Here is a 25,376-nt window from a genome sequence, read left to right on the forward strand (position 1 = left end):
GAATCTATTTTTAAAGTTTGTTCATGACCCTTTCTTATAGTCTTGAGACCCACTTTTGCATCGCAACACATGGGGTGAGAAAAACTGCTTTACAAGAGGCAGTGGAGGGTGGGTGGGTAACTGAAGTGGAGGGTCTAGAAAAGGAGTGGACATGAAAGCAGGAGGAGAGGTGGGCTTGGGAGAGTGAGAGCAATATGCATACCTGGCATGTGGAAGCAAAATCAGAACCAGTAGCATGGCAAGGAGAATGGGAAATATTACATGAGGGCCGCACGGGGCCCCTGGCATGTATGAGAGGGGGCAGCTGGGGACACAGAGCCATGGTATGAGGGAGCAGGGAATTGTGGGTGATCCTTTTAATAAAGAGGGATGGAGCATGACACATGGGGAACTTGCTGTGGAACTGAAAGGATGCAAGGAACCCTGGTGTATGGTAAACTCGGTCCATGTTAGGTGTGAGATCTGCCACTCCTACTTCAACTTCCTAAACATGGATATGCTGACCAGATGTTGCCTCCTAAATCTGAAGCCAGCCCACCTGTATGCTCTTAGTGAAAAAGCAGCAACAGGAGTGGTCACTTCTCACTTGGCATTTCCTCTTAGCTTGCCCTGGCCTTAGAGGTCTGATGCTCTAGGAGGTACAAACTGTGTGACTTCCTAATTATTTACTTTGAGCATTCAGTACAGTAACTCTTCACAACCAACTCCGCGTTGCCAGAGCAGGGAGCTTTTACAGTAGGAAGAGGTAGAAGTTACACACCCAGGCTGATGTAATGGCCATTTTAGAACATTATTTAAAGCTCTGGTTGGAAATCGCAGTGGCACACACTTCCAGTGTGAACTGCAAGTGCTTCAGTGAATAGCTTCTGCCAGTGCCCTGATGTCCTCCAAGAAGTCCTTGGGACTCCACAAAAGAGTAGGAGTCTGGCTACCAGAAGTGATTGCAAGGTCGAAAGTCACACCCCAGGTTGTGCTGAACTAACCCTTGCAAAATCACTTAATTTGCCATGTTTATAGCTGTATTTCAGTATGTTGCTATTTTTCGTAGATCTTCCACTTCTCTTCAGTGCTTTAATTTAATATTCTGTAAGCAGGAGCCAACAGCAGTACTGCTGCAATTGCAACAAAAACCTTGAACATGAAGCAATAAAGTGTGGTGGGTCAAAAACAAACCAGCAGATACATAAAAATCTAAGGTTTTCGTATGTGTAAAATTCCCTCCCAAGATGCTATCTGTACATTCATCTCCACTCTAGCATTTTATGACCTCTCCATTTTTTTTCTTTTCTCCAGCGTATGAAATATTGTCAGATCCTGTGAAAAGACGAGCATTTAACAGCATAGATCCTATTTTTGATAATTCGGTACCTTCTAAAAGTGAAGCAAAAGAGAATTTCTTTGAAGTTTTTTCACCAGTGTTTGAAAGGAATGCCAGGTAAGCTGCACCACAGACTTTTCGGCTGCTGTGACCACTGGTGAGAATAGGGTATTTGCGGTCTAGTGCACTGTGTCTGTGCCTGGGAAGCGAAGTAATTTAGCAAGAGTTTATAGTTAAAAACAGGATGTTGCTATCTTTTAAATTAATCTTAAACTGGTAGACATATGAAATGAGGGGATAGGGAGAACTAATGTGTTACCTGTCATTCACTCAGCAGAGTGATGCATTTGCAAATATTTATAGTTCTATATGCTATTTCCCATTTTACCTCCCAGTGTTGGTGCTGTTTTTCACTGCTACATTTATCTCTGTTCATATCTGTAGGTTTGGAAATGTTTGCATTATGATGCTATCACTATCATGAGTATTCTGAGCAAAGTAATGCAAAAGTTAGCTAGCAAAAATGAACTGAGCCTAGACTTGAGCATACTTTTACTTTATTTTAAATCTTTGTTTTAAACAGTCTGCTGATGATTTTAATATAGATCCCTAAACCCGCTTCACGGGCATGGACCTAAATTTGGGATGGTTGGCAGGGTTGGTTTTTTTCGTGGCTCAGCATGTATTTTTCCCACTACTCTTGAGGGAAGTGGGGTTTCATCTGCTTCCATAACAAACTCTACACCCTATAGAGCTTTACAGTCAGTGTATGGAGAAAAATGGATCAGAGGCAAGGTATATATTTTCCCCTCCCCCACTCCCCTATGGATCTGTGGAGAAATGAATGTAGTCTGCAGCAGAGTTGCATTACCTACAGCAGCGGGGATCAACCTTTTTGGTGGGCATGCCAGAAATTAAGCCTCACAACCTCCCTGCATACCACTCTGGTCCCCTTCCCCTGCTCAGTCTGCATCCCTGCTCTCTGCCCTGTGCTTCTTGCCTTATTTGGTGCTGTGGTGCCTGCCCCTTCCCAAGTCTGGCATGCCACACACAGAAGCTGCCTGTGCCACTTGTAACACATGCGCCACAGGCTGGCAGTCCTTGATCTATAGAACCTCTGGAGCCACTCTGCCAGGGAGATACAAGAGCATGCAGGGACCCTAGAACTAGTCTGCTTGGAGGACTCTGCCAGTAGATCCCCCAGTATTTACGTTGACCTTGAGGAGAGGATCTGTCCATTCTCTGATGTTTGAGTGTAGACCTTCATGAGCGTGGTTGGGAGAAAGCTCAGAAGGGAACTTCGCTTGCTGCAGTTCCCTTCTCCCTGTGTTTTGGTAGCAGGGATGATTCTGGCTCTGCTGTTAATACACATGCTAGGGTGTAGTTGTTACTTCCTGAATACTGTAGCTGTTATTTGTTACAGATGGTCAAATAAGAAAAGTGTTCCTAAACTTGGGGACATGAACTCATCATTTGAAGAGGTTGATGCATTTTATTCATTCTGGTAAGTGGAGGTTTCACTTCATAAACAAGGTACTTTCACTTTAAACATGCCATGTTGGATGGTAAGGGCTTTCATCTGTATGTCATTGGGTCAAGTCTGGTTTGGGCTGATAATGGCATAAAGTTACCTAAAGACTCTAGTTCCTGGTTAATATAGGTCTGTCTCATAAAACCACCCTATTGGCAATCTGACCAGAATGCCAAGGGTTGAATTGATCTTCAGCTCTGTGAATTACTGGATCTCTCTCTACACCAGTCTTGAAGAGAGAGCCACCAGCTTACTGACCATTTGTAGTAACTGTTGAAAGAGATAGTGTCATGTTAGATTCCTAAAAGAGATCTATTTACATTTTTTCCTGTTTTAGCAATTTGTGATGTGTTATAACAAGCTTTGTCTTACAATTAACTGGGACTTCTTAAAATAAGTATGCTGGTCAGTTGATACATAATCAGAAAATGGCCCATACTTTTATTTTTGCTGAAATGTTGCAGAAAAACATCTGGCAGTTTGCTATTCTGTCCTCCCATAGGTAGAATCTAGTTACTTATGTTTAGATTTCTTTCATCTTGATTCTGTTTATTTAAAGTGTCACCATAGAGCAAGGGTCAGCATTATTTTCTAGCAGCAGTCTGGAATGACCAGGGTTGGGTCAAAGGTGGGTCAGCATTAGGACCTGGCTGCTGCCATTGCTCCCCTCTGATACGCAGCTACAGTGTGGCATGGGCAAACACCTGACCAGCTAGCACAGCACAGTAGAGCAAGGGTAAAGGCCATTCATGGGATGGTTCTAATGACTCCACAGAGCAGATCTGGCTCAGCCTGTAAGTTGCCAACCCTTCCCATAGAGCAAGAGGAAGTGATGATCTTGGCAATCATAGACTGTTATGAAATGCAATTTCTGTTTCTAGCCTTGCCAAGACTCGTGTGACTTCAGTGTGCCCCAGCTTCTCTAGGTATAAAACAGGGATTGCATTAGTCTGCCTCACAACACATGGGAGCCTTGAATGAAAAAAGCTGTAGACTTATTATTAGTACTAGCATGACTACTGACACAGCTGCTTCAAAAAATGTGAAAGGCTAAAATCCTGAAATAAATTGGGTGGGTGGTAGTTCCTATAAATGGAAGATTGATGAAAAAATCCTTATTGAATAGTAGTTGGTTTAGAAGTCTTTGTCTGAATAAACAGCACTGAAGTACATTGAAGCAGAAAGGTGAAATCATTCTAATGTCCAAACGTATTGGGAATGTATATTTCTTAGAGGTTGCTTTTCTTGAATTTAGCGCGCAGAGCAATTCTTCGGTATTCAGTCAGATCTCTAAACTGTCTACAAGAACCTAAGATTAAGAATACAAAATATTTTTTAATCATTTTGCTACACTTTTGTTTTAAAATTTGATTTGGAAATTGTAGCTTTACCTTCATGTGGTTCTTCTGGTGTTGTTTTTACTATAGGTATAATTTTGATTCATGGAGAGAGTTTTCCTATTTAGATGAAGAGGAAAAAGAAAAGGCTGAATGGTATGTACGGTAAAGGTCCCTGACAAGAGACCGACTAACACAGCAAAATATTTTTGGCTTTTTCTTAGACTGTTAATTAGAGAGAGGGAAGGAGCATAGTTACTGGAATATAGGACTGTGTATGAGGAATTCGGAGTTTCATTCCAGCTTCTGCCCTGACCGTCGACAAATTATACTGCCTTTGCTTCACTGTTTGTAAAACTGCAATATTTCTTGCTCGTTTCACAGCTGTTTGTGAAGCTCTGCAAGATCCTAAAATAAAAAGATTACACAGGTGCAGAGTATTTATTTCTTGTTGTGACCACACTGTGAAGTTACACAGATACAAAGAGATTGCAAGACCAGATTGGACTTGGAGCCAGGGTGGTATAACTAGGTGTCACTTCCCTGTCTAGTTCAGCACTGCACCAGTCCTCCACTGTACCTGCCTTGTCTAATTAGATTTAGACAGGAAGGTGCTGATGTCTTGGTGTTTCTACGGGTCCTGTGACGCTTGTAAAAATAGTGGCATCAACTGAATTGTCCTGACTATATTCCAAGTGAATGTTTGATTCTTCCTACTGTATCCCTCCACCTCCTGTAGCTATTATTCACAAAAGAGTAGAGTGCAAGTTACAGAAAATTACATTGCCTAACTTGACCTTGTATTTCACAAGTCACTAATTTCATCAATTTACTCCTCCACTGAGCTTTCTTATCTTCCAGAAAAGCATCCAGTTTTGATTTGGAGGCATTGAGAAATGGAAAACCCTCCATTTCCTTTGTCAGGTTATTCTGGTGGTTAATCACTGTTAAATCCATTCTTACATTCAAATTTGACTTTGTCCAGGGTCATCATGCAGCTCTTGGCCCTTTTGTCCCTTCTTCTGCTGTTAGATTCATGAGCCATGTAGTGCCCAGTACTTTCTCCCTATGAAGGGACTTCCACACTGTAAGCCAGCTGGCACTCACTACCTTGCTGGGGCAGGATTTCCTTCACATGTGAATTGTAGAAGCCATTTGAGAACTGCCTCCCAAAGAGCCCTTGCACACCCTCTTGTTGGGAGTATGCTGAGGTTGCTGAGGTGTGTTGGGAGCCAGGCTACTGCAGAGATCCTAGGCAGCCCTTTGATCCAAAGGGTAGTCCCAGGAGGCTGCCAGAACTTTGACAAACCATGAAGGAAATTAGAGTCACAGTAGGGCCTTTCCAGCTGCTAGAATGGCCCATGACTGGGAGGATGCAAAAGTTGCTTAAAGCTGGCTAAGCACCTCTCCCCTTGGGCTGTGAGTTCTCTGATGCCCATCTCGGGGCACAGAGGTGCCCCACATTTGTAACTGATTGGTAAGCTAGACAGTGTAGGGCTGTGGAGCTGTCATGGGGAGGTTCAACCTAGCAGGCTGCCACTTTATTCTGTAAGTCTCCATTTTTTTGTGTTTGAAATTAAACCCCCTGCAAAATGGGTTGTGTACTGAAACTGCTAATAGACTATTAACCATGCTGGTAAATGGCTGGGCTGAACTAACACCATGCCTTCCAATTTGAAGTCGAGATGAGAGGAGGTGGATTGAAAAGCAGAACAGAGCTGCCAGAGCACTGAGGAAAAAAGAAGAGATGAACAGGATAAGGACACTGGTTGGTGAGTGTAAATCCTAACTTTTTAAAAAAGGGATTTTGTTAACTAACACCAAAAATCTTCCAAGTGCCCTTTTCACATTCACAATACTCCCCTCCTCTTAGACAATGCCTACAGCTGTGATCCTCGAATAAAGAAATTCAAGGAAGAGGAAAAGGCAAAGAAGGAAGCAGAGAAGAAGGCAAAAGTAGAAGCAAAACGAAAAGAACAGGAAGCAAAGGAGAAAGTAAGCTTTTGTTAATAATTAACAAAATTATTAATTAACTCTGTGTACTTAGGTCAAGAAATTCTGAGACCTGATCTCTGCCCAAGCTTCTAGATCCTAGAAAAATCAGAAATTCAGAATTCCATTGAGATCTGGGACATGATCTCTTCCACCTTGTTTCAGTGCCAAAACGCATGGGGAGACAGGGACATAAACCTGTCAAGGCTGAGCAAGTGAGATGCGGCCTACCAGCCAGAACACAAACCCATTCAAGTGTCTAACATTGACTCTGTGTAGTGCTGACTGTGGCCTGGGACAAGTCACTTCCATTTGTGAGAATGATGGCATTACTTCATGGAAGTGTTGTGTGGATTGGTTGGTGAAAAGCATTTTGTAGATGAGCAGCATTATGTACTTACTAACGATAGCAATCTGCAACATACCAGCTGCCAACCCTTTTTGTTATTTAAGAGGCTGGAAATTGTAAGGTGCTAAGCACAATAGTGTAACTTTTCAAAAAGATCTGATCTCTTGCAATTTGCAAGCGTGCATACTTCCAGGATGATTGTGTGGTTGTTTTTTTTTGTTTTTTTTGTTTTTTTCAAGCACTGGTTCAAGAACAGAAATATGAAATTCTGTATTTCAAATTGCCATACATTTGTATGTTAAGCAACTGAGGATGGTTAGTTTCTAGTAAAGTATTTATGTAATGGCAAGCATATGTGTTTATCTCTCTTTTTTTGAATTGTCAGTCTTCCAAGCATTTCAGTCCTAGTGGTTTTATTCAGTGTATTGAAATGGCACATCTGACAGCAATAAGAATTCCAAATTTCAGTTTTTCCTTTGATTGCAGCAAAGACAAGCCGAGTTAGAAGCAGCACGGTTAGCTAAGGAAAAGGAAGAGGAAGAAGTCAGACAACAAGCACTACTAGCAAAAAAAGAGAAAGAAATACAAAAAAAAGCAATTAAGAAGGAAAGGCAAAAATTAAGAACAACATGCAAGGTATTTACACATCATTATCATCAGATGTAGACGGCAGTAATAAAATTGTCACACTTGCTTTGATCAGATCCTTTCTTTTTGAGCCAAATCACTTGTATGTTTGCTTTAACAACTGGGACGGGGGCATAATAAAATGGTGTTTATAGGTAAGTGCCTCGTATCTAGTCAAAACACTTTAACTATAACTTAAAAGGAAATATCCTGATACTTTTTTTTTAGTACCAAATCAGACCACGGAGAGAAGTTTTGCTGCGAAAAAGCAAACCAGCATCACTTCATAAAGGCAATTTAGTATTTTATTTTTGAATTGTTAAAGTGTACACTGTCTTAGTATGGTTTTCAGTTACTTCATAAAAGTTTTATAGCCATAGTCATTTTAATAGTGAAGAAATTTAATAGCATTAGAATTTTATTGTCCTGTTCCTTCAAGAGAAGAAATGTACTTTTACTTTCAGAACTGGAATTACTTCTCTGATAATGAGGCAGAGTGTGTTAAAATGATGGAAGAGGTGGAAAAGCTTTGTGACCGTCTTGAACTAACAAGGTACGTTTTCCTGAATCTCACTTCTCTACATTTTGATATCCGTCTTTCTAATAGATCTCCAATGTAACTTAATAATTTATTTTTAGTCTGCAATACTTGAATGAAGCACTTACATCCACGACAAGGGAAGGAGGAAAGGCTGCTGTAGTTAAACAGGTAATTATATACGGTGTCCAACCAAAGTAATAAAAATTAATGGTGCTTACTTGACTGAATGAGAACATCTTAACAAGTGAATGTTGCTGTAAGATATGCATCTTAGCTTAGGTTACTTTTAGCGTGGTATGAATAGTTCTTGACCTGAATCTCATTGTTCCAAACCAGACAGATTTGGTAGCTACTTCTAATAATAAAGAGCATAGTTCAGGTTTATTTTAACTTTGTGGTACCAGCAGAGCAAAAGTGTATGCATTTTTAGATGATGCATAATATGTAAATATCACAGTATCTGGTACAATATGCCATAAATAGATGAGGAAGTTCATATTCCCCCAGCAAGAATAAATTAGTCAGTGAAAAAACACCCTGTCTGTGTTTGTTCTATTATGCAAGGAAAATCCTAGCACCCGGGGCCAATGACTGAGGTGGATCCACAAAAGGACTTTAAGGCCACAACTTTTAATCACCTAGCTGCCTGGCAGAATCCCATCTCAAGTGAGGTGCCTCAGCTCCTTAGCTGAGGCCTGGGGAAATTGGTGCTTAGGAATGGGGTTCACAAAAGCCAGGAAAGTGTGCAGGAAAACGCCTAAGCCAGCCAGCAGGAAATGCTAAGTAGGAGGGTATGGTTTAAACCCCATCTGTTTTAGTGTAAGAAGCTTCCTGTTGTTTGGTTTGGATTCACAGCCATCTGTTAGGTGGGTGTTTGCACCAACCCTTTCTCACAAAACATGCAAGAAGGTGGTGCTATCCCCATCTCCCTTCATCCAGAAACCAGGCAGCACTTACCCAGGATGTGGAAGGCCAGTATGTACCAGTTGGTGCCTTTGCCTGAGGAAGCTTAAGCTCCCTCCTTGCACCTCCTAGTAGTGGACTAACAACAAGGCTACGGGGGCTCCATCTCTGCTGTTGAAGTGGTTCAACTTTTATAGCATAAGCAAGCATTCAGTCTGAGAGAACAGCTCTGTGGCCCAGAAATTTTTATTTGATATTAAGTACTTCTTAGGACAGGGATGGAAGCCCAAATCTTCCCCCTCTCACTCATCCCAAGGTGAGTGTCCTAACCACTGTGCTGTAAAGAGTTGGTTGAGAAAGGCGTTAAGGAAGTTGCACATCAAAATGCCCTATAACAGTGATTCGCAGCCAAGGAGTCATGGCCCCTGGGGTGCCCTAGAATCCTTTCCAGGGTGCTGCACAGTGTTAGCACACTTTGGTGTGCAGACATGATTCACAAGACAAACAAAATATATTTCAAATAGGAATTTGTGGTGTTAAAAATGTACTGACCTGTTGGGGGTCTTTCTGAGGTCTTTGCAACAGAAAAATCACTCTGTTAGTTTTCACTTGTTTTTTAACTACAGAAAAATAAGCTGGCATTTGAACACATTTGGTGCCTTGAATGTAAAAAGGTTGCGAACCACTGCCCCATAGCCTGGTGTCTAAGGCTGCAGGATGTGAGCTTTGTTGGTTCAGGTCCTCTCAGGCAGAGGAAGGATTTGAACTACAGTCTCCCACTACCTGGGTAAGTGGTCTAACCACTGGACTATTGAGAAAATGAATCACACAGTCACTCCCTCCTTGCAGTTGTCTTGCAAGGCACAATCCTGGAGGGAGCCACGGACAAGATAGAGCAACATTTAGTTTATGAATCTTGCCTATGGGACAGGCACCTACCTACTCAACACTAAGGCTGGGGTGGGCAAAATATGGCCTACTTACTGATCCTATCCTGCCTGCTGGACACTGCTGAAAGCCTGAGGAGGTGAGTCCGTGCCAGCCAAAGAGGGGCTTGACCTGGGGATGCTGTCCCCAACTATCCTGGTGTAGCGTGGTGGCAGCAGCTCATCGCAACAGGCAGGACAAGCTACTTGGCACGCTGCACTGCGCCCCTCCTGCCCATCTGCCATAGTGCCAGGACTGCACAGCACCAACAGGAAGCTGGGAGTGGAGGAGTCTGTATGGTCCAGCCCAGCCCTGACTGTGGCAGAGCAGAATGGCACAGGGCACAGATTTCCTTTCTCAGGCTACTGGTGGTGGATCAGCCCCACAGGATCAGTTGGTGTCCTCCTGCCCACCTGCCCCTCAACTGTTCCACAAAACTTGGTAAATGGCTAATTGCCTACCCCTGGTTTAAGGTGTACCCAGATACAGCCATCTCAGGAAGGTCTATGCTGTACAGATGTGGTATGGACATGCCCAAGTTAGCTTCTTCTGTAAGCCTATCTGGATCCTGGATAAGTATTTAGCAGCTGATGCCTATGTTGCTGCAGGTAGACTGCTTGTACCAAAGCTAGAAAGACTGCTCATAAGAACTACAGTCATGCCCAGAGATGCCTAGGGAATTTTGGTGGCAGAAATTAGGCCCGTGGGAACTTACAGCTCCTCTTGAATTAAGGCAACAGCTGAGTAGGGGTTTTGAAGATCTGTGTTTTGGACGTAGGCATCTTACTGCCCCTAACTCATTCCAGGTTCCTGAGTCCTTTTGTGGATCTAGCTCCAAGTGTGAGCAGTCAGTCTAGGCCTCCCCATAAGGTAAAACACTAATTGACAGTATCAGTTAAGTATCATGAGTTCACACTGCCTGTGCACCCACTGGTGTTTTGTGATGCCTTTGAGCATAACTGCATTGCCCTTACATTGTTGCTTTGCTGGGGAAGTCACAGAGCAGAAGGGTTGTGTTGTGCCAAATATAATGCAGAGACTAAAGAAACTAAACAAAGTTGAAGGCCTGAAAGCAGTTCCAGCAGCTGAAGAGTTAGAGGGGGCATTTGGTGTGGTTTGTGCCAAGGACATATTAAAATTAATAGATGCACGTTTCCATTCATGCAGATAGAAGAAGTAAATGAGCACATAAGGCGAGAGAAAGAAGAGGCAGAGGCTCGTATACGCCAGGCATCAAAGAGTTCAGAGAGGTCAACGAGCAGTGGTGGAGGGGGGAGTAAAAACTGGTCAGAAGACGACTTGCAGTTACTGATTAAAGCTGTGAACCTCTTCCCAGCTGGGACAAATTCAAGGTACTTGGTCTCCTTTTCTGCATATTAAATGTATTAAAGAATTACACAAGAATTTTCCATTAACTAAAATAGAAAAGGCCAACTCGCTGCATTTCTCTTGAATGCTCCTTTAATATTTTTGCCCAATGACATCCCTTCATGTTGGCTGTTGAGTCTAATTTTAATTCAGGCTCAACAGCTCTCTGGCATCACTTTGCCTGGGACAAGAATTGGGTTTAGAGGCCTTGACGAGTGCTATCCCAGGCTTAAGTCTAGATTCTTCAACGGGCATGTCCATGTGGAGATGAGTGCAAGGTAGAGATCTTAGCCATTAAAGCCCAGATTCACAAAGGGATTCAAATAACTGCTCCCCCCTCCTGTCACAGAATCCAAAGCCCCAAATTAGAGGTTTGGACTTCCCATACAATAACCACAGTAGGGTCAGAGCTACCAAACTAGCCAGTTGAAATCCTGAGGATGAATTTTTTTTTTCCATTACTACTCCCTCCAGGTTTTAGTCACTATGCTGTAGGTTACAGGGAGGCATTTCCCTCCATTCAATATTCATAGCCCAGAATCCTCCATTGAAGGTCAGCATCTAAGTCTTCTTAACAAGCTTTTTTTTTTTTTTCTTTTACCATTATTTAAATGGTGGGACTTCTCCTGGCCAATAAATGAGCTCTCAGAGAGAGGTGAACCAAGGCCTCCAGCATTCTACTCTAAAGGGATTCAAGCCACCATCTCCCTTCTCTGAGAAGGGCCTCAACCCCCAGCCTATGTAAACTCACTGCACTGTAATGCAAAATTTTCACATTGTTGAGTGAATACCTGGTATACTATTGACTATTTAAATACAGTGGACTGCTTCCAAAGCACCGAGTGCCCAGGATTAGACTTACTTCTGCATGCATTTACTTGAGCTTGTCTGAAAAATATTTAAGAGATTAATTGTCAACACTGTAGTGTATACTCTGCATTATTTAAACTTTTTTCTTATTTCTTTGTCCCTCCCCACCCACCTCCCATCTTCATGTAGGTGGGAAGTTATTGCCAATTATATGAACTTGCACTCTACTACTGGAATAAAACGCACAGCAAAAGATGTCATCAATAAAGCAAAGAGCCTCCAGAAACTTGGTATCTTTATGATCTGTGTACTTCTGTGTTTATGTAATAACTTTAACTTTCCTTTCAAAAACATCATTTGTTGTCTGTTCCCAAGTTGTTTCCGTCTCCAAGAAGGGAAGAGAACATTGGTGTTGGCAAACACATGCCTCCTGAGTAGATAGAGATCTTATTTCGTATCTTATGAAACAGCTGCACTGCTGCAAAGTGCAGATGCAGTTCAGTGCAGGACTTCAGGGCAACTTCCAGCAACAAAATACCATGACGCTACCCTGTACACCAGTCACACTGAAAATATTTACTCTAGTAAATCTCCAGGGGTGTGGTTAATAAATTATTCCAAGGTAAGAGGAGGATGGGCTTTATCATATCGGCCATTACTACACCATAGGAAGTAAAAGATAACTGATTCAGGGGTAAGCTACCCTGGTTTAGTTTTCACTCGGCTAGGAGCAGACACACGGGAGTTACCACAGAGATGCCAAAGCCTGATAATTCTCCACCCTGATGTGGGTACAATTCACTCATGTTAGTCTCCTTCCAAATGTTATTTTCCTCCAGCTCCATTTTGCAGTAGAGATTAAGTGCATTGCTTAAAAAGATTTTCTCAGTCACTTTATCTTGAGAATTTACTGACATATTGGCATGAGAGTCCTAATATTTCACAGTATTCCTGATGAACTGCTTAGCCATGTAGACCATCTGGGTAACACTTTTTCAGTAAAGACATGAAATGTTTAAAGTCCTCCCTTATGGGTATAACTCCACTCAGCTTTGTGTAAGGGCTTCAGGACCAGACCCCAACTCCCTTGACAGTATTCTGATAGCTGTATAAACCTATAATAGAACTAAAAAAATGCAAAAACTTAATCTAGCATGCATAAAGATCACCGAGGCTTCAGCTATCAGCCTCATACTAAGGTCTGAAATAAAATGGATTATCAGAGCCGTGGTAAGTATATATGAGTGTTTCTCTTATGAGCTGTATTAACATTCAGTAGTTTAACTTTGCTTTGTGGTAAGTCTGCCAACTAAATACAGCTCTGTTACCCTCAGACCCTCATCAGAAGGATGACATAAACAAGAAGGCTTTTGATAAGTTTAAAAAGGACCATGGAGCAGTGCCTCAGCTGGACAATGCTGCACCTTCAGAGCGGTTTGAAGGTAAGGATGAAAGAGAAATATTTTCAGCCCTCCAGAGTACTCTTTCCTGTAACTTAGTTTGGTAAGAGACTATAGCCCAAGTTCTGAATTTAGATGGCCGTAACAGGTTTCCAGCATGTTGGCCTTCCATGCTCAGCAAGTTAGGCTTTCTGTAGAGCGCTCTTTCCCCATGGGACAGAAGCCATAGCTAATAGTTGTAGCTAAGGATGCATGGGATCCACTGAAGAAATGGAGACATAACAACTCCTCCCAGCTTGGCTCTGAGCCCCAGAATCCTCCACCTAAGATCATCTTTGGCAGGGAAGGGTCCAAACCTTTGCTTGGAACGTTTTAAGTATTTCTTTCTTGAAATGAAAAGAAGTTTAGACACCTTTGCTCCAGGAACTTTAGTAGTACATATCTGTAGAAATAATTTTAAAACTAGTCTCATCACAAAAGAGGTCTCATACTTGAAAAAACCTACTGAGCCAGGAATCCCTTTTTCCTCATCTGTCTTTTTCTTTAAACAGGACCACTCACAGATTCATCCCCTTGGACTACAGAAGAACAAAAACTTTTAGAACAAGCTCTGAAGACATATCCAGTAAATACGCCTGAAAGGTGGGAGAAAATAGCAGCTGCTGTCCCAGGCCGGTCAAAAAAAGACTGCATGAAGCGATATAAGGTAAGATATCCTGCTTTCCTATAGTTACATGATAACGCTGCCAGATGCTAACTGGCTTTTAGGTGCTGTGGCCTACAGGTTCAGCAAGGGTAATTTGTGAAAAAGCTCAGAAAAGTCAGACAGCAGAAGTAGCAACAAGGATATATCTAAATCAGAAGTAATGCCTCTAAAATGCCAATCTGATCAGCATCAGGAGAGAAATAAGAATAAGTTCCATAGATTCATAATTAGGGGCTGGAGGGCACCTTGCAAATCCATCGGGTGGGTCCAGGCCCCCTGCTCTAGGCAGGAAGATAACTGGGGTTAGGTGACCCCAATGAGGTGACTGTCCAGTCTCCTCTTGCAAACCTCCAGGGTAGGTAACTGCACCACTTCTGGGAGGGAGTTTATTCCACAGTCTGGACACCCTGACTGAAGGAGTTTGTATCCATTGGTCCTGGTCTTCCCCAGGGGTGCCCTAGTGAACAGCTGTTCACTGAACTCCTGATGTACTCTTCTGATATAGCAGTAAGCCGTTATCAAGTCCCCTCTCAACCATCTTTTCCTTAGACTAAAGAGGCCCAGGTCTCTCAGCCTTTCCTCAGGTGGCTCTTTTCTGGACCCTGTCAAGTTTTTCCACATCCTTATTGAAGTGCAGCACTGAGAACTGGACACAGTACTCCAACTGCGGTCTCACCAGTGTGGAGTGCAGTGGGAGTATCACTTCCTTAATTTTATACAAGGTGCACTGGTTGATGCATGCCACTGTGCTGCTGATCACTGCCTCATACTGACGGCTCATATTCATGCAATGGTCAGTCATTACCCCTAAGTCCCTTTCGGCTGTGGTGCATATCAGGCTGTCACCACTGAGCCTGTATGTATGTTGAGGGTTGTTTGCCCCCAGATGGAGTTTAAACTCTAAGTGTGAGGTGCTCCAAGTGTAAAGTGCTCAAGAAGTTAAAGTTTAAAACTTCCTTACAAAATTCAGTACTGCTGAAAAGGAAAGTATTTGTTTCACAGAGATGAAGGAAGGTTGCCATTCAGTCAGGATCAGGGTCAATATTTAAAAAAAAAGTTTTTTTTTTTTTAAGGATTTTTATTATGTAAATCACATTCAAGATGCTTTTAACCTATATATTTACTTACGTTAAAGCTCAAAGATATTATCATAGAATAAGGATTATAGTTTCTAATTATATACTACTTGAGACAATATATTCATGTAACCTTTTTAGAAAAGTTTTATAAATAGGTCACACCAGGCCATGGATTATAGTAGGGACCCAGTTGTAGGGGGTTCCCAGAAACTTCTCTATCGATTAGTAAAGATTAAAGAAAACCACTCTACCCAGTGTAACTCAGAGCTCAGCCTAGAAGATCCCATTAAACATCTCTGTGATGTTTAGTTTGAGTTCTCACTATGGATTTGTCTCTCCAGAAATAACATCCTTGTTAACAGCAGTATATGGAGATAAGACCTGATTACCTACTTATCAGCCCTATTGTCTCTCTGCAAGCGAGTGTACACAGAGTCAAGCCCTTATCCAGAGAAACTGTAAAGTTTCAAGAAGTTAAATGAATATAGGATTGTTGGGGGTGGAGTAGATCTTGGCAAGGTGGAAGAGTATGGAGATAAATGAAAGAAAGGAGGATGGGCAGTAGAAATGAAACATTGAGCAGAATTTTGGTGAAATTGCAAAGTACTTCTGTAACAACCATCTTACAGCAGCCGCTCTGAAGAAAACAGAAGGAACCTCCTGCAGGACTTGCAATGGAATGCAGTAGTGAGCTGTTTTAAGCAATATATTGAGAACTGGCCAGATCTGATTACAATTTATGAACAAAGTTGTGACAAAATGGATGGAATTGTCATAGGCAAAGTTCTCAACATTGGGGTAAAGAGAAGTGTAGAATGTAAACTGACTATCATCCTGAAGCCTAATTTCCATAGCCTTGAACAAAAATTATATCAACAAGATGCACTTTGTAGAAAAGTTATTAAAATCAAGGCTTCCTACCCAGTGATTGTAAATCAACTTGATTTAAATCACATCCACCCTGGTCAGGATAAACATACATTCTAGTCATCCTTTTTAAAATATATGTTATAGTACTGGTGAAGGTAGGAAGTTAGAGAAAGGGACAAAGATATTGTATTTTGTGTCCTGCTAATATCACAGATGTGAACAAATGTTAAGTCATACTTTAAATTTGGACATGCAGCATATCCATAGCCCTGAATTCTTAGCATAAAAATGTTAGAAAAATGTAGGTGAGACTAAATACCAGTTATGTTAAGAGCAGTTGTCAGAATGTGCAAATTGAACTTTTTCTTCTCCTTTTACCCTCAGGAACTTGTTGAAATGGTTAAAGCAAAGAAAGCAGCCCAAGAACAAGTGTTGAATGCTACTAAAGCCAAGAAATGACTCTTACTGACAATCTTTGTTTTCTGTTTTATAATAAAATGCAAATACTGTATGTTTTCATTCTTTACCATGGTTATTATCCTTATAAGGGAGTAAGTGTGGTGGCACTCATGTATAATTTTCCAAAATCTGTTCTTAACCTCTGGTCAGACTTGTTTGTCCAGTTACATGAACCAAAACAGTCAACAATACCCCCAAATTATTTTTTAAAGTAGCATCTAGAAGCTTGAAACTGTAATTGTTTCCTTATACTTCCTGCCTTCTGGCTTGTTTGTCTGAAGAAAGCAGTCCAAACTTATCCATCTACCAGCCTTGTGATACCATCTTTACTTTGTCTTCATAAAGAACTGCTTTTGGAAACCTCTACCCCAAAATGTTCCTAAGCACGAAGCCAGTACATGCCACTACAGATTCTGTTATAATCAGGGAGCTGTTCAATTGGACCTAGAAATTAAAAAGAAGAGTCAGTCACAGTATTTATTCATTGCATTGCTTAGAGAGGTCAGGAAGTTAAAAAGGAAAACAAGCTTACCTACAGCCGCAATGGCAGGGCACTTCTCGTAAATGTACTTTGTGCAAATTTCTTGTATGACCTGGGCATCAATAGCCTAAAAGATTGTTTGTTGTTGTTTTTGTTTTTTTTTAAAAGAAAGAGATAAAAATTATCACTAGTCTTATCTAAAAAACATATTAAAAGCAAGCACTCAAATTAATTACTTTTAGAAGTAGTTCCAGAGCTATAGTCTTTCTAGAAGGCTAAAACTGACAAATGTCATCTCACGACAGTGAAGCTGAGATATTAATACACTTCATTTTGAAAATAAAACATAGGTTTACTGCTTACTTCAATCCTTGCTTCAAGTTCAGGAATTGGAATTCTGCGATTGTAACACAACATCTGTCGTCCAATGTCCTCACAGATTGGAGTGGATCCTAGTACAGGAAAAATCCTCTAATTATCAACATAAGAAAAGAATTAGAACTTTAAAAAACCCCCAAAACAGCATACACCTTACCATCTAGCTGTAGCAGCATATTTGTTTTAAGAAGGTTCTTGGCTCGAGCTACCTCACTTTCAGTAACACTTGTGCAGAGTCGTATCCTGAAAGACAGTCTGAGTCAGTGCTCTTCTAAATTAAACTCAGTTACTAAAAGTGGGGAACACCTACAGTATAGAGGCAAACATCCCTTATCCTGGAACAGTGCACTTATGGAGGGCAGAGAATTAGAATATGCTTTTCCCTGAAATACAAGATTGATTCTGAAAGAAGCCAAAAAGTTAAAACAATAAAAACGTTTAAGGCTGAACCTCAGGACAATTTCCTAATGACAAGAGCAATTAGAAGTTAAGCTCCACAAAACACAGCTGTATTTGAACAGGTACCCATTGGTGTTATACACAAAGCACATGGGAAAGGCAAAGGAAAACATCAGATTAAAAGGTTCCCAAAACAATGGCCTGCACAGCACTAGCTGGGCAGAAAAAAAGCCTGCTCCTCTTTCCCTTGCACCAAATTCCATTAAGCAGGCAAATAAAGTCATACTTTAGATTTTAACTTTAGTGATTTACCACACACATCATGAGATGACACTAGGGAGAATCTACGCAACAGACAACTAGAGCATGCCACAAGTTTTCATCAGATTGACAAGCCAGTGATCAGTATAATTTACAGCCTAAAGTTTCAGAAAAATTCTTGCTTAATTGCACCTTGCTTGTATAATTATATTTTCATAAACATTTGTTGGTTTGCCAGGTTAGATGCACAAGCAAATGACAGTGTAGACAACTAATCGTCAGGCATATAATGACAGGCATTCTCTACAAAGCTAAAACTCAGCTTTATGTAATTGTTGTGTGCAGTCAAGATGCATATTATCTATTGCTCAGAGTTAAATGTGGAACAGACCTTTCTTAGCACGTCTTACTCAGCATCACATAACCCTCCTCCTGCTGAAAAGCTTAAATTTATAAATCAAAGGGTAGTTACTGCCATCCTGGGCTAGACTGCGCTACTCAGTTTTCTGAGGATTACTTCACCTTACAAGTGATCCTGCTGCTTTCACTACAGCTGCTTGCAGGGTAAGATGCAACTCACTGGGTATGCCTCCATGTTCATTAATGTGCTGTAATTAGTGTGCATCAAGATTAGTACTTGTATAATCAAGTACTAAATTAACACGGAGTAATGGTTACTGCGCAGTAGTGCAGCCACATGCTTTTAGTGACAATACTGTGCAGTAGCCTAATAACTGCACAATGTATTGGCACTGTTTGTGCTGCAACATGCTATTGCATAGTATTGTTAGACTACTGCACAGTTAGCATCTCATGTAGATGCACTCATTATGAAGTAAGGAAACTGGCCTTGTGGGAAGAGACAAGTTTATAAAAGGTAGGAACTTGATCCATTTGTTCTTTCCTGACAAACCTGAGCCCATGCAGACAGACCACTTACTGGCTTCAGAAGGTGGTGACTTTCAAATAGACATCCCTGAAGGTAAAACAAGCTATTTTAAGGAAGTGGTTATAGTCTTACCATTCTCTCTGAACAAAATGCATCATGTCCTGAATAGTGGATGGTTCACAAACCATATAGAGCCCCCACAATCCAGTATCAGTGTAACAGGTGTTGAAGGACTGGAAACTATGACACAAGTTGCCATGACAAGTGATCTGGGCAAGTTTACTGGATAAGTTCTGTTAAAACAAAAGAATGCATTTTAGGATTAAAAACCAACCACACACACACACACAACACCTGCACTGACTCATTAATGCTATTTCAGGTGTAACCAAACAGGTGACTTCTCCCACAAGCAACAAGACTGTGACCAAGTTAAGCTCTTGTACGGGGCAGCCAAGTTCCTCCTACTCTTCTCTCACACTTCCAAGCAACACTGTAAACCGGAGCCAGTGATTTAACCAAGGACCTACCAAGCTCCAAGGAAGAGAACTACAGGGGCCTGCAGATTTTCATTACTTACAGCTTTGAACCATTTTGTTTACCACTAGTTTCCACTCAGAGTTGCTAGGCTGCATAAGAGCTAGTCAATTTGATTCAGTGTGTGTTTTTCCCCCACATGCATCTGGATCCATTTCCCAGATGATACCAGAATGTGCTCACAGATCTTGTGCTGAAGTCAGATTTGTTAATATGCCTCTAAAAATAATCAGCTGAACCATCGACATCATGGCAGTTGGGATGTGGGAACTGTACTGATGCTGATAAGTACCCAAATAAGTTAAATCTCTCAGATACGATTAACCCTTGTCCACTCACCACGCCTCCTCCGAAAGAACGATCCCAGTTGCCTATCAGGGTATTTGCTACCATCAGGGGAATGGTATCTGGGTGAGTCCAGCCAGCTGCTTCAACAGCTATCGCAATATACGCCAAAGGCATCTTGTCATCTCTTACACGAATCTGTTGAAGAATCATGAGAACATAACCCCAGCTACTGCAGTAACACGATGCATGTCCAATAACTTGATACATCATGGTACACAAGTTAGCTTAAGGAAGCAGGGATTTGAAATAAATCTCTAGTGTAAAGCATGCACAAAGGTATAGCATCCAGTCTGAAAGAAGGTACAGCTTTATCCAATAGCACCTTGAGCTAGGACTTCTGCCTGAAGTATGTCAATGCATTGTATAATGTTCTGTTTATGCATGCTGTTGGGCTTTACTGTTTGTAAGTGGTTTTAGAAGTAGATAAAAAAAACAAACCACACAGAAGGATTATGTAAATTCTCAGGATCCAGACAGAACAGGGAGCACAGCCCAGGTGTTTTAAGTTCCTTAATTTCCTGTAACCTTTAAACACCCTCCCCTCCAATGGAGAGCAAACACCTCCAAAAGGTGATGAGAGCACAAAGAGTTCCCATTAACTTCAATGGGAACAAGCCATACTCAGCTGTTGTGAAAGCTGGGCAAGAAGTTTGTGTGACCAGACAGCATATAATAATGCTGCAGTATCAGTTGGCTGGGGATGCAATTAACCTAAAGAAGCAAACTCATGGCTTACCTCACTACCTGTGAATCTGCAGGGGGGCAAGGCTGGCACTCCTTCCTCAGTAGATGGTAAATTACCAAAATGATCCTTTGCTAAGTCAAGCAAGTCATCATGAGAGACTCCTGAACAAAGGAATTGCACACACACTGGTTTTAAAAAGATGCCTCTGAACAGATCATTTAACTGTGCTGTAATTAAAAGGCTTCAACCAAGATGCCAATGATTCATCATAACCCCAGGGTCTCACATACTGAATGCTGCACATTCTGGATTCCCCCTCCTCCCAACTCCTTCCCATTATCCTTATCACCTTTCTCCTCAATGTCCTTCAACTGCTTCCTATCTGATATTGCACCAAGGCTACATGCTCTTAACCTCAAGGCCACACATCATCTCAACCCATTTTCAGCTCTGCTCAGTTTTACTATTCTCCTTATCCCTCTTTGAACTCCTAATCCCTTCATCACCTGCTCAGCTGTTCACTTACTGTACACCAAGAAGCACCCAACTCTCCCACATCTCTCCCAAATATAGATTTAAGGATTTCCCTAGAAAATTAGGAGGGGAAAGATCAAATAGATGAGCAGGATGATGGCACATAAAACACCACCATAGAAGCATGACAAATAAGGCTAAGTGGGATGAATTCTAGTCTGCAGTTCTTGAGGGGAACACTTTGGGATGCTCAGCATGAGCACATATTGATGTAAATAGCTTTATAAGAAAGACACCTATATACTCTTCACCCCAGTGGCAAATGGCAGCCTGGGCTTGATAACAGGCTGCAGAGACTACTCTGATTGGTTCCCTATAACTCTGTGTTTTGTTTTATTGGGTGTTAATCCTATAGTTTAGTAACTCTTTTGTTCCAAGTGTGACTGGCCCTGAAAAGAAAGGGTGACACTCAGAGAATGCCAGGGTGAAAAAAACATGTCTCAGGGATGACAGAGTTAGAGAAAAAGGGTAGTCCTGGTAAGGACACAGTGAACAGTAAACAGGAGTCTGAATGAGGACCAACAAAACTACAGCGGTATTTGTCTGGAGCCGAGCAGTCCACTGTGGTATCTGGAACATCGGCATTTTTACCACCTCTTTTGAAAAATAAAACACACACCCCTTACCAAAAGCTGATGAAAAAGGAGTTCTTTGAGGTGGGGGCAGTACAGATCACTGGGAAAGCCAGGGGTGAAAAAGAGGCAGGGGGTCTCAAAGCCAGAAACTTGTTCCTTGTGAAGCCACGTTGGGACTGGCTTCAAGGATCCTCTCAGGAGAAGAGGAACTGGACAAGGCTTCTTCCTGGGGAGTCCTGAGATGGATCCCACTGATTTTGGGGGAAAGGTCCACGATAAGAAGCTCATGACTTTGCAGGCTAACCATCTATTGAATAGGGGATATATACCCAGTTTCTGTGCCTTATCTGCATTCTGTGCCAATAAATTCAGAACTGTTCTTGAACCTATTTCCAAGCTAGCCACAGTGCACATCTCATACAGACCTCCAGCAGCAGCCAGCACCATTCTGGGGCCTTTATAATGGGTTGTTATGTACTCCACCAAGTCATTACGGTTTATAGATCTGCAAGCCAGAACAAGGAGCAATAGTCACAAGTTGCAGCAAGGGAAGTTTAGGTTGAGTATTAAGAAAAAACACTCTCTTATTAGGAGGGTGGTGAAGTACTAAAACAGTTTCCTAGAGAGGTGGTGGAATCTCCATCCTTGGAGGTTTGTAAGGTTCGGCTCAACAAAGCCCTGGCTGGAATGATCTACTTGGGGATGGTCCTGCTTTGAGCAGGGTGTTGGACTGGATGATCTTGAGGTCCCTTCCAACCCTAATTTTCTATTTTAAGTGGTACAGAAAAACAGAAGCAATAGCTCCAGTGTTCAGGCTCACAGACAGAATTGCTTATTAAGTCAGAGTGAAAAAACAGAGGCTACCCTGGTAGACCAGTATAACACTACAACAGTCTCCGGTGATACTAGGAGCTGGTCCTCCATGCCGGGAAGAGGTTGGTAACTGCAGTACTTATTTGCAGTCTCCTTGCCCAATAAACAGCACAGCACAGCACTGGTATTTCTAAATTCTCTCCAGGGAGGCAGCCCACTGGGGAAGCAACAGTCTAGCAAATGTAGAGGTGGACTGCTAACAAACTGGAGTTCACACCCATCCCCTCCTGTAAGCGCTTTCTTCCTCCTCACAAAAACCCTGGGCCTAATCCTGTTCTCACTGAGGTCAGTGTTCAACTGGAGACACGGTCCATTTATGATCTCCTAGCATTTCTTTTACATGAACTTGACTCCTCTGACTGAACTCTGTTTCTTTGTTCACAGTGGTAACAGTGGATCTGAATTAGGGGTGTGACGTAACCTTGTTTATATTGCACATTATCGAGCACCTCACTGGAAGGACTATTTCTGATTCTGTGATAGGGCCAAGGGTAACACGTAAAAGAAAGGAGGCAGACAATGAAGAAATTAATTGCACTTGGTAAACTCCCCTTCCCTCTGATAGCTCAGCTAACTGAAGCTTAAGGCATTCTGGGGAGATTGTGCTTTCAATTAAATTTAACCCCCTCCCCTTACACTTCTTTTGAGTTGTACTCTGAAGTTCCACTCGTATGCAAATTCAGGAAGATATCCATGCAACTGAAGCAAAGGGGTAATGAAAGTTGGACATACTTGATATTTTCAGTAGGTCCTAAGATTGTTCGTCCTAATGCTGTGTTCTGATAGGCTGTGGCATGAAGATAATCAAAGACAACTTCCTGCAAATTAGTTTCAACTTCCTGCATCTCTCGAAGAATAACTCCTCGCTCCCGTTCAATTTCTGCTTCCCCCAATGTACTGTTCTGTATGATGTCAGCAAGAATCTCCACAGCTATTTGAAAACAAGAGGGGGGAAAAAAAAAAAAAGAGAGAATAGCATGGAAGACTGCTACTGCTGGCTACCGAATAAGCAGCATAAACTTTTAATAAGTGGACAGAACTGTTGGCACAGGAAGTACAAATTTATTGCTTACATTTTGATGGGAAGAAAGGTCTAAAGGAAAATGGAAAGTCAGTTTCCATGTTTACACTGTGCAAGTTTATTCTGTAATATTTGCTTTATGAAAACTTTGGTGACTTTGAAGGGTTCCTATTGCTTGTCACATCAAGAAACTGTCAACATGGATTATAGCTGCAAAATAAGCAACCTAAGTTGAGGCAGGGGCAGGCAAAATACATCCCGCAGGCCAGATCCAGCCCACCAGGCACTTTCATCTGGCCCCCGGCACCCACCAATGAATCGTACCCTGCCCAGCCCTCCTGCCCACACGCCCACCCTTGCGCGTGGAAGGGCAAGGCCCAGCTCAGCCAGCAGGCAACTTCTGTGCAGGACTGTAGCAGCCTCCAGGGACCTACTCGGCTCCCCCAGCATCCTGATCACTCTCGGCAGCAGTTAGGAAGCAGTGGGAGCGAGGATGAAGCTGCAGTGGGGATGGAGCTGAACAGGAGCGTGGCACTGGGGCTGGCGGCAGCGCAGAGCCTGCGCCTAGAGGGGTGGTGGCAGCGCAGAGCTCGAGTGGGAAGTGTGTGGATATTAGGGAGGGTAGAGGGGTGTGCAGACCTCCCACACACTCCCCCCATGATGTGCAGCCCCAGCAGGCAGCAACAGGCAGGGGCGCTTGTGCTGTGGCACGTGGCTCCGGCCAGAGTTGCACATTGCAAGAAGCGCCACCAGGCCATCTCTGTTGCCAGCACTCCCAACTGCACACGCAGCCCCCGCACTCACGTGGCATGGGAGGGAAGCCCCACATGCTGGAGCCGGCTGCCTTTCCCGCCCCTTGCAAGTGTGAGGGCTGTGTGTGCACAGTGGGGAGCACCAGCGATAGAGACAGCACAATGGGGGCTGCGTTCCTTGATGCACACGGCTGGGTGCCTGCACCAGGCACGAGTGCTCCAAGCGTCCGCACCTGCTGCTGAGCCATAGGGAGTGTGTGGGGGGGTCCCCACACCCATGCAGCCTCCCAACATACCCTATGCCCACCATACACATAGCCACACCCCATCACAACCCCCCCCCATACACACGCCACCATAAACACACCCCAAGCCACATACTGCCCCACACAATATACAAGACTAAGAATTCATTTTTGAGTTATTATGCAATCACCCCTATATACACTACACAAATCATGACAAAAATATTTTTTGTAATAAAATTAAAATGTTACAGTAGGTGTTTGATGTTTAGTGTATGATTGGGGGTTTTTCTGATTCTAAGATGGCAACCCTCACTGCCAAAAGGAGTATTTCTGGGGAGCAAGGGGCAAGACTTCCAGTGACAAAGGTCAGGGACTTCCAGTCCCAAGATGTCAACCAGGAGGTGGGGCTACCCATTCAGACCTCAAAAGCTCACCAAGCCCTACAAAAGCCAATTGCCAACAATATTACCGATAATGCCGTGTACATGTGCACAGCTCCAGCATGCACATGGTCAGGAGTGCAGCCCGGCAGCGTGGAGAGCAGCATCTGGTGGGTAAGTCTGTGGAGGGGAAAAGGTGTGGGGGAGGGGGCAGACTGAGGCCCTCCCCCATGGTGAGGGAAGAAGTAGGGCTGGAGCAGGGGGAAGCATTGCTCAGCCAGGGTGGAGCAGGGGGCAGCGCTGCAGGCTGCTCATCTGGGGAGGCAAGGGAGTGGGTAGCTCCCACCACTGCATGCACCCCCAGGAAGGCATGGGAGCCATGTTCCCCCCAGATTTGTGCATGGGGCAAAGGCAGGATGTCCCAGCCCCCATCCCTCCCTCACCATGAGGGCCTTGATCTGCCCCCTCCCCATGCTGCTTCCCTCCCCAACAAACTTACTGGGGCCAGATGCTGCTTTCCAAGTTGCTGGGCTGCATTTCGACAATCAGATTGGCATCGGTTAATATGGCTGGTTAATAGTTGGCCACCAGTATCAGTAAAAAAAATTAGAAAGGCAATGATACATTGATCCAATATAGGATCGGTACCAATATAAAGAAAATATGTGATGGGTCCAAAAAATGCCCGTGCTGCGCACAGCCACACCACAAAGCAGAGCTGCCTCCAGCTGGTAAGTCAGAAGGGTGTGTGGGGGGGGAAGCATGGCAGATCAATGCCCCCATTGGGGGGGGGGGGGG

General features: G+C 42.9%; 2 protein-coding genes across 3 annotated transcripts in view; one reads left to right on the forward strand and one right to left on the reverse strand.

The window, feature by feature from the left end:
* DNAJC2 (DnaJ heat shock protein family (Hsp40) member C2) overlaps window positions 1–16,269 on the forward strand; it is a 27,475-nt gene extending 11,206 nt beyond the window's left edge. The window contains exons 5-19 of one of the 2 annotated variants that reach the window (XM_019509456.1): window positions 1,294–1,435; window positions 2,742–2,822; window positions 4,277–4,342; window positions 5,867–5,958; window positions 6,060–6,181; window positions 7,014–7,163; window positions 7,619–7,707; window positions 7,794–7,863; window positions 9,225–9,385; window positions 10,332–10,395; window positions 10,693–10,877; window positions 11,893–11,993; window positions 13,038–13,145; window positions 13,655–13,809; window positions 16,143–16,269. In XM_019509456.1, the coding sequence (XP_019365001.1) occupies window positions 1,294–1,435; window positions 2,742–2,822; window positions 4,277–4,342; window positions 5,867–5,958; window positions 6,060–6,181; window positions 7,014–7,163; window positions 7,619–7,707; window positions 7,794–7,863; window positions 9,225–9,385; window positions 10,332–10,395; window positions 10,693–10,877; window positions 11,893–11,993; window positions 13,038–13,145; window positions 13,655–13,809; window positions 16,143–16,217 (1,661 nt within the window). In that variant the 3' untranslated portion in view covers window positions 16,218–16,269. The remainder of the gene's footprint in view (window positions 1–1,293; window positions 1,436–2,741; window positions 2,823–4,276; window positions 4,343–5,866; window positions 5,959–6,059; window positions 6,182–7,013; window positions 7,164–7,618; window positions 7,708–7,793; window positions 7,864–9,224; window positions 9,386–10,331; window positions 10,396–10,692; window positions 10,878–11,892; window positions 11,994–13,037; window positions 13,146–13,654; window positions 13,810–16,142) is intronic. The other variant, XM_019509457.1, reaches the window with a different exon arrangement.
* A 150-nt stretch (window positions 16,270–16,419) lies between these two features.
* Window positions 16,420–25,376, reverse strand: part of PMPCB (peptidase, mitochondrial processing beta subunit) — a 23,641-nt gene continuing 14,684 nt past the window's right edge. The window contains exons 5-13 of the mRNA XM_019509458.1: window positions 22,910–23,108; window positions 21,730–21,809; window positions 20,247–20,356; window positions 19,502–19,645; window positions 18,758–18,918; window positions 17,234–17,319; window positions 17,062–17,150; window positions 16,750–16,825; window positions 16,420–16,661 (exon numbers count right to left, since the gene is read on the reverse strand). Coding sequence (XP_019365003.1) covers window positions 16,597–16,661; window positions 16,750–16,825; window positions 17,062–17,150; window positions 17,234–17,319; window positions 18,758–18,918; window positions 19,502–19,645; window positions 20,247–20,356; window positions 21,730–21,809; window positions 22,910–23,108 — 1,010 coding nt within the window. The 3' untranslated portion in view covers window positions 16,420–16,596. The remainder of the gene's footprint in view (window positions 16,662–16,749; window positions 16,826–17,061; window positions 17,151–17,233; window positions 17,320–18,757; window positions 18,919–19,501; window positions 19,646–20,246; window positions 20,357–21,729; window positions 21,810–22,909; window positions 23,109–25,376) is intronic.

Source organism: Gavialis gangeticus, unplaced genomic scaffold (assembly GCF_001723915.1).
Source record: "Gavialis gangeticus isolate Ggan-Ray unplaced genomic scaffold, GavGan_comp1, whole genome shotgun sequence".
Classification (NCBI taxonomy): domain Eukaryota; kingdom Metazoa; phylum Chordata; order Crocodylia; family Gavialidae; genus Gavialis; species Gavialis gangeticus.